General features: G+C 34.5%; 1 protein-coding gene across 6 annotated transcripts; it reads left to right on the forward strand.

Annotated features, from left to right (window-relative positions):
* Nucleotides 1-1,300: 1,300 nt before the first annotated feature.
* usp48 (ubiquitin specific peptidase 48) lies at nucleotides 1,301-14,643 on the forward strand. 6 transcript variants are annotated; one of them, XM_051123209.1, is made up of 28 exons: nucleotides 1,301-1,324; nucleotides 2,090-2,224; nucleotides 2,351-2,471; nucleotides 2,968-3,109; nucleotides 3,290-3,417; nucleotides 3,495-3,619; nucleotides 3,734-3,842; nucleotides 3,935-4,068; nucleotides 4,612-4,694; nucleotides 5,213-5,392; nucleotides 5,490-5,624; nucleotides 5,763-5,912; nucleotides 6,526-6,726; nucleotides 6,819-6,933; nucleotides 7,292-7,437; nucleotides 7,527-7,607; nucleotides 7,953-8,077; nucleotides 9,466-9,588; nucleotides 9,695-9,756; nucleotides 9,883-9,993; nucleotides 10,653-10,783; nucleotides 10,876-10,982; nucleotides 11,078-11,182; nucleotides 12,100-12,273; nucleotides 12,894-13,019; nucleotides 13,171-13,219; nucleotides 13,751-13,777; nucleotides 13,901-14,643. In XM_051123209.1, exons 2-28 carry the CDS (start codon nucleotides 2,091-2,093, stop codon nucleotides 13,921-13,923), a joined length of 3,147 nt encoding a protein of 1,048 aa, XP_050979166.1. In that variant the 5' UTR covers nucleotides 1,301-1,324; nucleotide 2,090; the 3' UTR covers nucleotides 13,924-14,643. The 6 variants fall into 6 exon arrangements, 5 of the variants coding, with proteins under 5 accessions (XP_050979166.1, XP_050979165.1, XP_050979163.1 ...); XM_051123208.1 differs by having other exon boundaries at nucleotides 1,317-1,328; XM_051123206.1 differs by lacking the exon at nucleotides 1,301-1,324 and adding an exon at nucleotides 1,335-1,652.
* The last annotated feature ends 471 nt before the right edge of the window (nucleotides 14,644-15,114 follow it).

Below are 15,114 nucleotides of genomic sequence, written 5' to 3' on the forward strand. Positions count from 1 at the left end.
TACATCTATAGGACATTTCCTATCAGATGTCAGATGTTTATTAGATGTCTTTAAGATGTTTGTGATTTAGAATATATGTTAAACCGACATCTTACAGATGTTTGTCAGATGTTTGTACACAGCAGATGCTTTCCAGATCAAGCGATCTTTAACTGACATCTTGCAGACGTACATGGGTTATTTTAAGCCCTGTCTGTGAAACAGGCCATGGTTCTTATTTTTAGGCACACTTCAATGATGTGCATCATGGGATGCTTTTTTATAAATGTATTCAAATAGTTAACATGTATACTGGATACTTGCTGCTGCTTGTTCTTATTCAGTCCAACACATCCATAGTTTCTGGAAGAAATTCATATATAGACATGGTTTGTATTTGCCTACCAAACAAATTTTAAGCATTTAAGCAAGCTTAGATCAAAAGATTTTAAGATTTATTAGAAATAAATTCAGTTAAAGGTGTCCAAACCTTTAAATGTGGTGCTGACAATAAAGTCTAAACAGAAAGCAGGTCATGTTTACATACTGATATTTCTTAATTCAATCAGTTGGACCAAAATATCTCCACAACAATACTTAAATACAAAGAACATCCTGCTATTAGTCCACAATTTTGCATGTTTTCTCTATAGACTACATTCATGACCTTCCTGTGACACAGAAACCTCTATATGACATGTTCTCGTACAAAGTTTAAAGGTGAAGTTTAAAGTCCAGTAAAAAGCTTTTAAACTTTTGGGGCCTTTATTAGAGCTTCTTGTTAAAAGATTCATTGGACTTTTCTCTTTTCAGTGTGTGAATGTGCCTCATGATCTACCATGGGAATCCATTCGGGCACAATTCCCACAAAAGAAAGCAAAAACATACACAAAAACATGATTAAAGTGAAGAGAACATAATCAGTAACTTATCAATATGTGGTTTGTCTTCTTTAAAAAGCCAAACAAATGTAAGTATCTGTGTAAACATATCTCTCTTAATTACCTACTGCTGAATTATATTTTTCGTTTGAACATACAATTATTAAAAGAAATAAAATAAAAGTTACAGAGAGGAATTGTGCAGAAAGCTGTTTAGTATTGTGTAATTTGTGGTGTATTTCAGTATATGTCTTCCATTATGGTCATTCAGATGTAATCTAACTTAAAAACAGCATATTTTTATGTTTTCAAGACTTTGTTTTGCATTTGAACAACTTAGTGAGTTTTACTCTCCCCCCAAGTAGCGAGAAAGTTAAGCAAAACAGTATGTTGCCATATGGCAACGCCACGACATTGAGCTGCCCGCTGACGCACTGACGTCAGACGCCGCGATTACGTCACGCGTAAGTACGTACGTCTCATAGAAGTTTGAAACTGACGAAGGGACAAAAATATTTATATAAAAGCTGACGCAAGGGCGCTAAATACAAATGTACCATCAATAAAGTGTGATTTAAAATTCCTATATTTATGAAAGCATCTTCACAGTCAAGAATATCTTGGTAAATTCACGCCAGGTGCATTTATTTAATGAAAATAAGTCAAGAGCTAGCTGCTAGCATGCTAACTGCGCAGCCTCGATGAAAGCATTCAATATTATTGTGTTTACTAAAGATTTGTGAAACAATACAGCTGTGTTGAGCCCGTAAGCCGCCGTATTTATTTTTGACGGTATGTTTTAACTAAAACTGTGAATTTTGTTGATGAAATAATCAAAAATGTGCCTGCTAATTGGGAGTCAGTGGTGTTTCCTGAATATTATTTTCTGTGCTTGCCAGTTGTGTGCTTGTTAATATAAATTAGCTGTCATTGGAGTGTTTTTCTGATGTATGGGGTAAAATAAATAAAAAAATGTGCATGCTGGACCAGTGATGCAAGGCCTGTGTCTGTGCATCACACAGATGTTTGTATCTGTCAAGTGTGTGTGATGTGCTTCTGTGTGTAATATGTTTGTGTTTCTTTTTTAGTTATGTTTAGCTGTGTGCAGTATGTAATCTTTGTGTAACTGTAAATGCTTGTGTTTGTATATGCTTTCTTCAGATAAATGTTGTGATTTTATTTGCAGAATTTATGTGTAACTCCAAAGATTTGTGTATTTTTTTGTGCAGAATGGCTCCTCGGTTGCAGCTGGAAAAAGCTGCTTGGAAGTGGGCAGAGACGGTCAAACCAGAGGACATCACATATGAACATATCGAGTTGGCTTATAGGATCGCAGTGGCAGCATGCAAAAGAGGGACATGCAGGTAATAGTGACCCCTGTTCATTTATTTCAAGATGCATGCGTGAGTGCATTGACTGTAATTCTGATTTAAAGACACTGTGTTAATAAAACAACTATCTTACCCTAAACATTTTTTGCTGGCACACAGGAGGAACTGTAAAGGGAATCCTAATTGTCTAGTCGGTATTGGGGAGCAATCATGGTTGGGAGAAATTGATGAAAATGCCTTTCATAACATTGATGACCCAAATTCAGAAAGACGTGATAAGGTAAGCCAAATGACATAATTATTTAAAATGACGAAACCATACAGTATGTCAATCTGTAGGATGCGAATACATAAAGAATCATAGTGTTATTTCAGTATGATGTATATTCTATTATAATATTTATTAATATTTTAAGCTGACATTTATATTATTTATATTTTTATTTTACATTTGTAGTTTTCATTCTAATTTAAGTTTGAATTTTTAGTAATTTAGTTGCATTTTGTCAAAGAGTTTCACCAATTGTTTTAGAAATTTTTGAACTTTCATTTTAACTTACTGATTTCAGATAGTAATAAACCAAGGCAACATTTAATTTTTTTCCATTTTATTTAAAAGTTGGAGTTTTTCACTGAATACTTCTTTTTTATTTTATTTCAACTTTAAAACTGGTGTTTATATATATATACACACACACACACATGTATACACACACAATAATAACACCAATATGTTAACAACATCAACATTTATGCGATTGATCTTTCTGTTGCAGAACACATTTGTAGGCCTGACGAATCTTGGAGCCACGTGTTACGTGAACACTTTCCTCCAGGTGTGGTTCCACAATCTAGAGCTTCGCAGAGCGTTATATCAGTTTCAGAATTCCAGAGCAGAAGGGCACAACATGGATTCAGGTGAGCCTAAGGATCTTTCTTTTAAAGCTCAGATAGTTATACTTAGCTATTACTATTACTTTTATAATGTTGTAGCATGCAACATTTATTGTAGTGACAACTGCCATTTAGTAAGTATCAACGGTCCTTTGATTGTAATGTACTTTAATCATTTGTGCACATTTTTCTGCAAACCAACAGATTATGAACCACGGACGATATGTGAACATCTTCAGTATCTGTTTGCATTGCTACAGAACAGCAACAGGCGGTATATCGACCCTTCGGGGCTGGTCAAGGCCCTTGGGCTCGATACAGGACAACAGCAGGTAGGCCAGCACAAGATATGTTGGAATGCTCTATAGATGAGGGGAAAGCTCAAAAGGCAGTTTTCTTTTGTTTTTAGGATGCTCAGGAATTCTCCAAACTCTTCCTTTCACTTCTCGAAGACACACTTTCAAAGCAGAAGGACCCAAATCTCCAAAATGTCATCCAACAGCAGTTCTGTGGACAGTTCTCTTATGTTACAGTGTAAGTTATTTTCAAATTCAGGCGTTTTTTATTATGTATCTACAACGTATGACATGTTCAGTGCTTAATATGTTATAATATGGTAATTAGCGTTTGCTTTTTGTGTTACACCAGATGCAACAAATGTGGACGTGAATCTCCTCTACCATCACGATTTTATGAGCTGGAGTTGAATATTCAAGGACACAAAAACCTCACGGAGTGCGTTACAGAGTTTCTTAAGGTGACTGCTAACATTCCTGTGCCTGACAGCTCCATATTTCTATGTAAATCAGATATTAGGGGTCTTAATGTGGTGTTCCTCACACTGTTTAGGAGGAAAAGCTTGATGGTGATAATCGCTACTATTGTGAGAGCTGTCAGAGTAAACAGAACGCTACCCGTCGGATCAAGCTTCAGAGTCTTCCTCGCACACTCAACTTTCAACTCATGCGTTTTGTTTTCGATAGGTGAGTATTGTAATTCAGCAATTATCATATAATGATGTGATCAAATAAGTGACCCTGGACCACAAAAACACTCATAAGGGTCATTTTTTTAAAACTGAGATTTACACATCAACTGAAAGCTGAATAAATAAGCTTTACATTCCTATATGGTTAGTTAGATAGGACAATAGGTTGTTTAATAGGACAATATTTGGCTGAGATACAGCTATTTGAAAATCTGGAATCTTAGGGTGCAAAAAAATGTAAAGTTTAAATCCTTAAAAGTTGTCCAAATGAAGCTCTTAGCAATGCATATTACTAATCAAAAATTACAATTTGATATATGGTAGAAAATTTACAAAATATCTTCAAGGAACATGATCTTTACGTAATATCCTAATGCTTTTTTTTACACATATATAAAAATCTTTTTTTTTTTTATAAAATAAAAGTCAACAATTTCGATTCATATAATGTATTTTTGGCTATTGCAGCAAATATACCTATGCTGCTTATGACTATATATATAAAGTAATAATTTGTCATCTTTCTCTTCTTTTATAGGCAAAGTGGTCATAAGAAGAAACTCAACACCTTCATTAGTTTTCCTGAAGTTCTTGACATGGGGCCATTTTTGGTAGGAAAAGGTATACTGTGCATTTAATATGTACACTGCAGTTCACAAGATTTTGTTTAATGTTTTTGTTATGCTCACCAAGGCTGCATTTATTTGATCAAAGTACAGTAAAAACAGCAAGATTGTGAAATACTATAACAATTTAAAATAACTGTTTTCTTTCTCAATAAATGGTAAAATGTTATTTATTCTAGTGATGCAAAGCTGGATTTTCAGCATCATTACTCCAGTCTTCAGTGTCACATGATCCTTCAGAAAACATCGTATATGCTGATTTTCAGCTGTTCTTTGATGAAATAAAAGTTGGAAAGAACAGCATTTATTTGAAATAGAAATATTTTGTAACAATGTCAAATCTTTACTATCACATTTAATCAATTTAATGCTGAATACAAGTATTGAATTACAAAAAATTGAAAATGTTTTGGAAGATAGTGTGTCATTTAAGAATCTGAGATAAGAAACAGGAAATTGTAATGAATTAACATTACTTATTTTTTTTTTTTCTCCCTCCACCTCTGAATCCAGAAGAAAAGTGTACATATGAACTCAGTGCGGTGTTGATTCATCGTGGCGTGAGTGCATACTCTGGGCACTACATAGCTCATGTAAGAGACGCCCACACTAATGACTGGTACAAATTCAATGATGAGGAGATCGAGAAAATGGAGGGCAAGAAACTTCAGCTGGGCATTGAGGAAGACATAGGTAACAACACAGTTTGAGAGTTTACTTTAAATGATCTCTCATTTTTGTAGCTACTCAATAAAGTGTACTTTGTTGCTTATTCTTGTTTACATTGCAGCCGAGACTGCCAAGTCTCAAACACGAAAGCCAAAATGTAGCAAAGGCTATCACTGTTCGAGAAACGCGTACATGTTAGTGTACAAACAGCAGACAGAAGAGACTGACCAAACAGAAACTAACGTTGAAGTACCAGGTAAACCTGAATAAAACTTTAAGGATATTATTATTAGAGTATTTCGAGTGTTATTACTGTTTTTATTACACAATATTTTTTGTATGTGTTGTCTGTTTAGACTATTAAATATCTAAGACATATTTGTTTGGTTTTTAGTTTTTCTCCAGAAACTGGTTGACCAGGACAACAAGAAGTTTGAGGAATGGTGCAATGAGATGGCAGACATGCGAAAACAGAGTGTTGACAAAGGCAAAGCCAAACATGAGGAGGTGAAGGAGCTCTACGAATTGTTACCCGCAGAAGACGGTCCGTAAAAAAAGCTCCGTGCATTAGTTTCTCCGACAATATGAACTGTTAAATCTCCCTTTTTTCAATTTTAAACATTGTTACATTTACACTACCATTTAGAAGTTTGGGATTGGTATATTTTTTGTTTTTAAAAGCCTCTTTAAAGACAGTAATACTGTGGTATATTTTTACAATTTAAAATAACTGTTTTCTATTTTAGTATTTGTTAAAACGTAATTTATACCCGTGATCCAAAGCTGAATTTTCAGCATCATTACTTCAGTCTTAAGTGTCACATGGTCTTACAGAAATCATTCTGATATGCTGATTTGCTGCTCAAGAAACATTTCCTATTATTAATGTTGAAAACACGTCCTTTTTTGTGATTCGTGATAACATTTTTCAACAAAGTTTGGCATATTTAATATAGAGATTTTGTAACGTTTTTTCATAACATTAAGTTTTTACTGTCACTTCTGATCAATATAATGCATCATTCCTAAATAAAAATGCTAAACCCAAACTTTTGAACAATAGTGTAACCATTTTAAATGCTTTTGTATTTGTGTAAAAGCATTTGTTTTCATTTTCATTAAGAAATTTACGCTTGGGCTCCTTTTGTGCTTTTTAGGCCAGCCGTTTGAGTTTGTGCCTCTGGAGTGGCTCAAGAAATGGCTTGATGACTCCACGGCCATCAAGGAAATTGACAACAGCCAATTCCTGTGCTCACACGGCAAACTGCACCCAGATAAGATCGGCGAGGTCAAAAGAATATCCTCAAAGGCCGCTGATCTCCTTTTCAGCCGCTACGGAGGAGTATCTAGACTAGGCCGTAAGAACTTTTTTTTTTTGTCGAACCTTTTAATTGTTTATTATATGTGTTTTATATATTCAATATATTCATTCATCCTCTGTGGGGTTTAGAGTCATCCCTCTGTAGAGACTGTGTCACTCAGCGTTGTCGGGTGATCAGACTGAAAAACCAGCTGAATGAAGATTACAGAGAGGTCATGAATCTCGTCAAAACCCCTTTGAAAAAGTATGAGTGCATATTAGCTGCTCTTTTTAACCTGCAGTGTTATTTAGTCATTAAGATGCTATTTTAGATTTTATTATTTTGAATTTATTTTTGTGTTTCGTATTTTCATTTTAGTTTTAAAGTTTTGGCACTTTTTTTACTTTTTAAATGTATTTTCTATATCGTTTTTATTTACATTTTTAGTACATCAAGTTAAATTAAAGAAATAATTTTATTTCAGTTAAAGTTTAATTTGTTTCAAATAACAAAAATGATTTTATTTATGTTTTTAGTCTTAGCTAATTATAATAATCCTGCTAATGCAGTGTATTAAATATTTGATGAAGTTGATCTGCTTGTTTATGTTGGGTGTATTTAGTGATGAATCAGGTTTCTGGATTGGTAAGGCTTCTCTAAGGGGCTGGAGACAACTGGCGTTAGACCAGCTAGAGGAAGATGAGGAGGAAATGAAACACAACAACAGCAAAGTCAATGGAGAGAAAAGCAGCAGTGCAGGAACCAAAGGTACTGAGGCATTTACAGTAAATGTTGTTTATAGCTTTTGCTCTTGTCTTTTGACTATTATCTGTTTATCTTTTTTGTCTTTTTGTTAGCTGATGGAGTTAAAGGAGATAATGAAGACGGGGATGGTGAAGAGATGAAGAACTTTAATGAGGACATTCTCTGTTACCATGGTTTGTTTTCTCTGTGGATAAAACTGAAAACTAAATGAAAAATGTTGTTGTCATTAAATAAACGTTTTATATGAATTTAAAGGGATAGTTCATCAAACACACCTTCATGTTTCAAACCCGTAAGACCTTTGTTCATCTTCGAAAGACAAAAATTTGATGAAATCCAAAAGCTTTCTGCTGGCTGCTGACATGGAAGAGAAGAAATTGATTAACAACATTTAATAATAATTAGTTTTGGGTGAACTATCTCTTTAAACATTTTAAATTAGTTCATTTAAATGTTTAAAATTGTGTATCATGTAGCAAGGTTGGTTTACATAATTGTGTTGTTTATTTCTCCTGCAGGTGGTCTGAGTATACTAGAGAATGACAGGCGGCTGGTTTCTGCTGAGGTGTGGAATAAACTGCGGATGTATTTCCCCAAAGCACCAGAGTTCATGCAAAGTCACGAGGCCTGTCAGCAGTGCATGGTAATAAATTGATCAGATAGCAGGGGTGCGCATAAGTGCTATGCAGGTCCGCATGGGCGACCAAAACAAGAAATGCACTATGTAAATAAGTTCAGACGACAAGTTTGACAGCTGTTATTGCACAATTACCATTTTAGACTGACAAACTGTAATACTTTATAAGATTTCTACTTAAACTGAAAGCATAATTCTAGGTGCTTCGCTGCTGTTTTTAAAGCACAATGCAATAATGTGACATTTCATTCACTTACACTCTTCACTGACCCAGCAGTGTATATACCTACTTGCCGGAAACTCGCCAAAATAGAAGCTTGCTAATTTTAGGTTTTAAAATGATGAATATTCATATAAAAAAGTAAATATTTTATTTTTAAGTTTACTATAAAATAATTGTTTTATTGTTTAATACTCCCTTTTTATTTTAAAATATTATAGTATCACCACACTTTAGTTTATTTTATTAAAAAATGAAATAAATAATGTCCACTGATAAATAAAGCATTACTTCACTTTCAAAAAAAAAAAAAAACTTTTCCTGATAATTAATTAAAAATGCAGTTTCAATGCAGCTTCAATGGGCTCTACACGATCCCAGCCGAGAAATAAGAGTCTTATCTAGTGAAACAATTAGTTATTTCCTAAAAAAAAAAAGTTACAATTTATATACTTTTTACCCTCAAATGCTCGTCTGGTCTAGCTCTGTGATGTTCTATGTGCACTCCGGTTTAATACAGTTAGGGTATGTCAAAAAATTCCCATCTCATTTTCTCCTCAAACTTCAAAATCTTTCTACATCACTGCAGAAGTACCGACCCAGTGTTTACAAAGTGAACGTACAAGGAGAGTCAAACGCCCTTTACAAAAAAAGGTAAAACAGCTATGTAGGGCGATTTTAAAGTTGGAGAAGAAAATGAGGTGGGAGTTTTTCGACATACCCTAACTGTATTAAACCGGAGAGCACCGAGTACGCATGCGCATCGCAGAGCTAGACAAGATGAGCATTTGTGGTTAAAAAGTGTATAGATATTAATTTTATTTTTAACCTTCAATCTGTTGAGCACTATTGAAGTCCACTATATGGAGAAAAATCATGTAATGTTTTCCTCAAAAAGCTTAATTTTTTGTGACTGAAAAAAGAAAGACTATATAATAAAATATCTTGGATGACATGGGGGTGAGTAAATTATCAGGAAATTTTTGTTCTGAAAATGGAGTAATTCTTTAATATCACTATTATTAATTAATTTTCTCCAGGTACTTTTATGAGAACCAGGCTAAAAAATGTATGTGCACTCCTGACAGTTAGCACAACTGTCATGGTTCAAAGGTGTAGTGGAGACTCAAAACCTTTTTTGGGCAAAGGTATTATGATTGATTGTTTCTTTCAGAGGCTGGAAAGAGAAGGGAAAGAAAATGAGGCTTTGAACAGAATGATGGCAAATGAACAGAAGACCTCCCTGCTCAACCTCTTCCAGGAGAAGAATCGGCCTACACTGCAGAAATGGCCACAGGTGATGCACTTTTCCATTTCTGTTTTTTTCCCTGATGTTTTGAGTAATTGAAATGTTTTCCATTCTTACTTTCAGCTCACTGACTTTGGTTTGGATTGTGTTTTAGGACACAGATGTTCTGTACATTGTACCCCATTACTTTGTAGATGAATGGAGGAAATTTATCAGGTAATGGGAAAAAAATATTTAAAATACTTTTTCTGTATAGACTGAGAACATTTTTCAGTGCAATATGGATAATTTTGAGATGTCCTAAATTACTGTAATGTCTCCTATTATACCTGATCACCACAGGAGGCCAGCAAAGAGCAACCCAGTGTCCAATGTGGGGAACAGTATCCTGCTCTGCCCGCATGGAGGCTTTATGTTCACTTATGACTCCATGCTGCAAGGAGATGCTCAACAGTGAGTTTCTCACTCCTGACCTCTCAAATGTCCTATTTCAAAAGTTTTTTTTTGATAGAAATTCATACTTTTAATTAGCAATAATGCACTAAATTGACTAAAAGTGATTGTAAAGACAATTATAATGTCACTAATAATCAAAAGATTACTATTTTTATTAATATTTATCAAAGAATCCTAAAAAAAATGTCAGTTTCCACAAAAATATTAAGCAGCACAACAGTTTTCAACATCAATAATTATAAGGAATCTTTCTTAAGCATCAAATCAGCATATTAGAATGGTTTCTGACATATCATGTGACACTGAAGACTGGAGTAATGATGAAAATGAATGAAAATTCAGCTTTGCGTCACAGGAACAAATTAGATTTTAAAATATATTCAAATAGAAAATGACAGTTTTAAATAGTAAAAATATTTTACTGTTTTTATAAATTACATTTTGAAATGTTACAGTAGAAGAAAGTGATTTTAAATTGCAATAATATTTCACAATATTACTGTTTTTACTGTTTTGTTTTGGGGTTTTTTTACATTTTAAAAATTTACTGAAACCAAACTTTTAAACAATGTACTTTTTTCATACATATTTAAAGTGTCAGCTATTTATCTCAAGAACAGTTTTAAGTCTGAGTGTTTGTGTCTGTCAATGCACAGTATAGCTCTTCTCTGGCCTGCTGAATGGGAGGTGATTAGCAAAATGTTTCTAGTGGACCAGGCCATCTCTATATGTCGGATCCATGACAAAACACAAGACAATGGCAATGTGCAATACCAGACTCATCCAGGTGAGCTGAACCATCAACCTTCAGCCAGGTGTTTCTCTTTAATGTCTAAACAGACATAGTATTTCATGTGAGATTGTGTGTTGTGCTGTCAGATCTGTGTCGGGAATGCAGAGAGGGATTCATATTCCAGCAGCAGAGGGACATGAGAGAATATGCGCAGGCCACAGTGTATGTTCGCAAAGTCATTGACAAGAAAAGGGTGAGTTTTTTTTGCATGATCATGTGTCCTCAGTTTAACCCTAAACATGAGTGTACAACCAAGAATAACTGTGCCCTTTTTGTTCTGTGTTATAGATGATTAAGGAATCAGCCCCTGAGTTCAGTGTGAGTGGATCAGATGTGGAGGATGAAAGAGAAGAACCAAAGCTGGATGGAGAGAAAGATCCAGACTTCAGTCAGGTATGATTAAAGGATTAGTTCACTTTCAGAATAAAAATTTCCTGGTAATTTAGTCACCCCCATGTCGTCCAACATGTTTACGTCTTTCTTTCTTCAGTCAAAAAGAAATTAAGGTTTTTGAGGACAACATTCTAGGATTTTTCGCCACATGGTGGACTTCAATAGGAGTCAATGAGTTGAAGGTCCAAATTGCAGTTTCAATGCAGCTTCAAAGGGCTCTACACAATCCCAGCGTAAGGAATAAGGGTCTTACATAGCAAAACAATTGGCCATTTTCTAAAAAATAAAAATGTACAGTTATATACTTTTTAACCACAAATGCTCATCTTGCACTAGGTTGACACTAGCTTCATGTGTGACCGATCCATTGTTTACAAAGTGAACGTGCAAAGAAAGTCAAACACCCTTTGTCAGACTTACCTTTTTGAACCGAAGTTCACAGATTAAGAACTAACCTCATGTGACCTTTCCAACTTGATTACATAATGCGTGAAGTCATAGACATGCATCGCAGAGCTAGTGCAAGATGAGCATTTGTGGTTAAAAGGTATATAAATATTAACTTTTTTAGAAAATGACTGATTGTTTTGCTAGATAAGACCCTTATTCCTCGGCTGGGATTGTGTACAGCCCTTTGAAGCTGCATTGAAACTGTAATTTGGACCTTCAACCCATTGGTTCCCCATTGAAGTCCACTATATGGAGAAAAATCCTGGAATGTTTTCCTCAAAAACCTTAATTTCTTTGCAAATGAAGAAAGACAGACATGAACATCCTTGATGACATTGGGTGAGTAAATGATCAGGAAATTTTATTCTGGAAGTGAACTAATCCTTTAAAGATCTGTCTATTTGTCCGTTTGTCTATATGACTGTCCAAGTATCTATTTATGCCTCATGCTTCCTTCTTTAAATCAGTCTGAGATTGGAGCCAAACGGCAGAAGCTGAACGAGACCGTCTCTATTTCTACGGCGCCCGTGACCGCTGCATCCAAATCTGGCATCAGGAGGAGCACAAGACACAGGAAACTCCGTGGGGAGAAAGCCCTCATCGTTTCTGCCAACCAGACACTTAAAGAACTGAAGATCCAGGTCTGTTAGTGCAATGAAAATTAAAGGAGAAGTCCAGTTCCAAAGCAAAAATTTACAGATAATATACTCACCCCGTTGTCATCCAAGATGTTCATGTCTTTCTTTCTTCAGTCATAAAGAAATTTTTTTTTTCAGCATTTTTCTCCATATAATGGACTGCTATGGTGCCCCGATTTTTGATCTTCCAAAATGCAGTTTAAATGCGGCTTCAAACGATCCCAAATGCGGTTGTAAACGATCCCAGCTGAGGAACAAGGGTCTTATTTAGCAAAACGATCAGTTATTTTCATTAAAAAATACAATTTAAATACTTCTTAATCTCAAACGCTCATCTTGTCTTGACTTCTCCTTTAAATATTAATGGGATGGTTCAACCAAAAATGAACATTCTGTCATTTATTACTCACCCTCTTGTTATTTCAAACCTGTAAGACATTAGTTCATCTTCCGAACACAAATTAAGATATTTTCAGTGAACTTGCTTTCTGACCCTGCATAGATGAAGATGAACAAAGGTCCTATGGGTTTTAAAGAAGAATTTTCATTTTTGGGTGAACTATCCCTTTAACTTTGTCATGTTATGCAGATTAGTGTCTTATTTGTATTGATTTCATCCACAGATCATGCATGCGTTCTCAGTGGCTCCCTTCGATCAAAACCTATCCATAGATGGACGCTGTTTAACAGATGACTCTGCCACACTAGGAAGTCTTGGAGTCATTCCAGAGAGCATTATTTGCCTTAAGGTAACTCTCGACTCTTTTTGATTGGAACGGATGCATTGGTTATGTTTTTGAACATCTTACCACAAACTTTTAAATGGTAATATAGGTGTAATAATTTCAAATTTTAGCTGTTTGCTTTAAAGGATTATTTACTTTGACTTTTCCTCTACAGGCTGATGAACCCATTGCTGATTATGCTGCAATGGATGATGTTTATCAAGGTAAGTGCTGTTTACATCAATTTAAAGCAATAGTTCACCCAAGAATAAATATTACCCCATGATTTACTCTCCCTCAAGCCATCCTAGGTGTACATGACTTTTGTCTTTCAGACGAATACAATTGGAATTGTATTAAATATGTCCTGGCTTTTCCAAGCTTTATAATGGCAGTGAATGGGTGTTGAGATTTTGAAGCAAAATAAAGTGTGTCCTTCCATCATAAAAAAGTACTCCACACAGCACCAGGGGGTTAATAAAGTCCTTGTGAGTATTTTTTATGAAGGATGGATGCACTTTATTTTGCTTCAAAATCTCAACAGCCATTTACTGCCATTATAAAGCTTGAAAGATCCTGGAATTTTTTTATATAGCTCTTGATTGTGTTTGTCTGAAAGAAGAAAGTTCTATACACCTAGGATGGCATAAAAGGTGAGTAAATCATGGGGTAATTTTCTTTTTCGGGTGAACTATCACTTTAAATTCTCTTACCACCATGTCTTGTTTTCAACACCTATTTCTGCTTTCTTCTAGTCTGTATGCCTGAAGAAGGATTTAAAGGTATGAATACACTATTGTGCTCATTTCAGACATGCATTTTAATCTTTAAAGCTTTTGTGAATGAATTCAGAAACATGATACTACATTCTTCACGCTCTACCACATTTGTTTCCTTTTGTTTAGGCACTGGGCTGTTAGGACACTGAGTGAGGCTCCAGATGTGGAACAATGCTGACAATGTCTGAGCAAGGATAAAGCTTGAATTACGTATAGATGTTCATTCTTGGGATGAAGTCTTTATTTTCTTTTTCGGTTGTTTTTTTTTTTTTTTTTTTTTTTTTTTTTTAATTTTGTTATTGAATGTTGCAACAACTTCAAAAGTGTCTTTTTGCTTTAAAACATCACGCTGGCTTTTAATATTGAAAGATGTTGATGCATTCTGCAAGATTTTGTGGTCGTGCTTACCATGACTGTGAAAAATACGGGTCGAGATTTCCTCAAAGGACGTTCCATTTCAAAGAAAATCGGAATTCCTCCTTGTTTGTTGCAATGTCATGTTCAGAGATTATGGTCTGATCATATTTTGTGTGTAAAACAGTGAGTCTCTGTAAATCCTTTGTTGAAAAGAAGCTTGTGATGGCACTGCAATAGAGCTCGTACATATTTAAGAATGCATGAGCAACTTGAATATTAAAAAAATATTTAGTCTTTGTTTCGTTAATGTAAATAACCTCATCAAAATACAGCAGTGGAGAGATGTCTAGAAAGATGAGGATAAATAGGACACATTTCCAGAGGTGGGAAATATTACAGCATTGCTAAATAGTTTAGACATGTTCTGCTACTTGAAATATTAAGCAGGCATTTGTGTGAACTTTTCTGTATGTTCTTTCATATGGGCAATAAATATTCTTTTTACATCTTCAGATGTGCAGTTTATGCGTAGAACAATTGCAGAAATTTTACTTTTATAGGAGAATTTATATTATTTTGTATTAAATATGTTTGTCGAAGAAGTCAAAAGTTTACATACACCATGCAGAATCTGCAAAATGTTAATTATTTTACAAAATGCATGTTATATTTTATTTAGCACTGATCTGAATATGTTTTTTTACATAAAAGACGTTTACATATAGTCCACAAAAAAAAAATGGTTGAATTTATAAAAATGACCCCGTTCAAAAGTTTTACATACACTTAATTCTTAATACTGTGTTGTTACCTGAATGATCCACATCCAATTTTTTTTTTTTTTGTTTAGTAATAGTTGTTCATCAGTCCCTTTTTGTCCTGAACAGTTAAACTGTACGCTTTTCTTCAGAAGAATCCTTCAGATCCCACACATTCTTTGGTTTTTCAGCATTTTTGTGTATTTGAACCCTTTCCAACAATGA

The sequence above is a fragment of the Labeo rohita genome, chromosome 11, assembly GCF_022985175.1.
Source record: "Labeo rohita strain BAU-BD-2019 chromosome 11, IGBB_LRoh.1.0, whole genome shotgun sequence".
Classification (NCBI taxonomy): domain Eukaryota; kingdom Metazoa; phylum Chordata; class Actinopteri; order Cypriniformes; family Cyprinidae; genus Labeo; species Labeo rohita.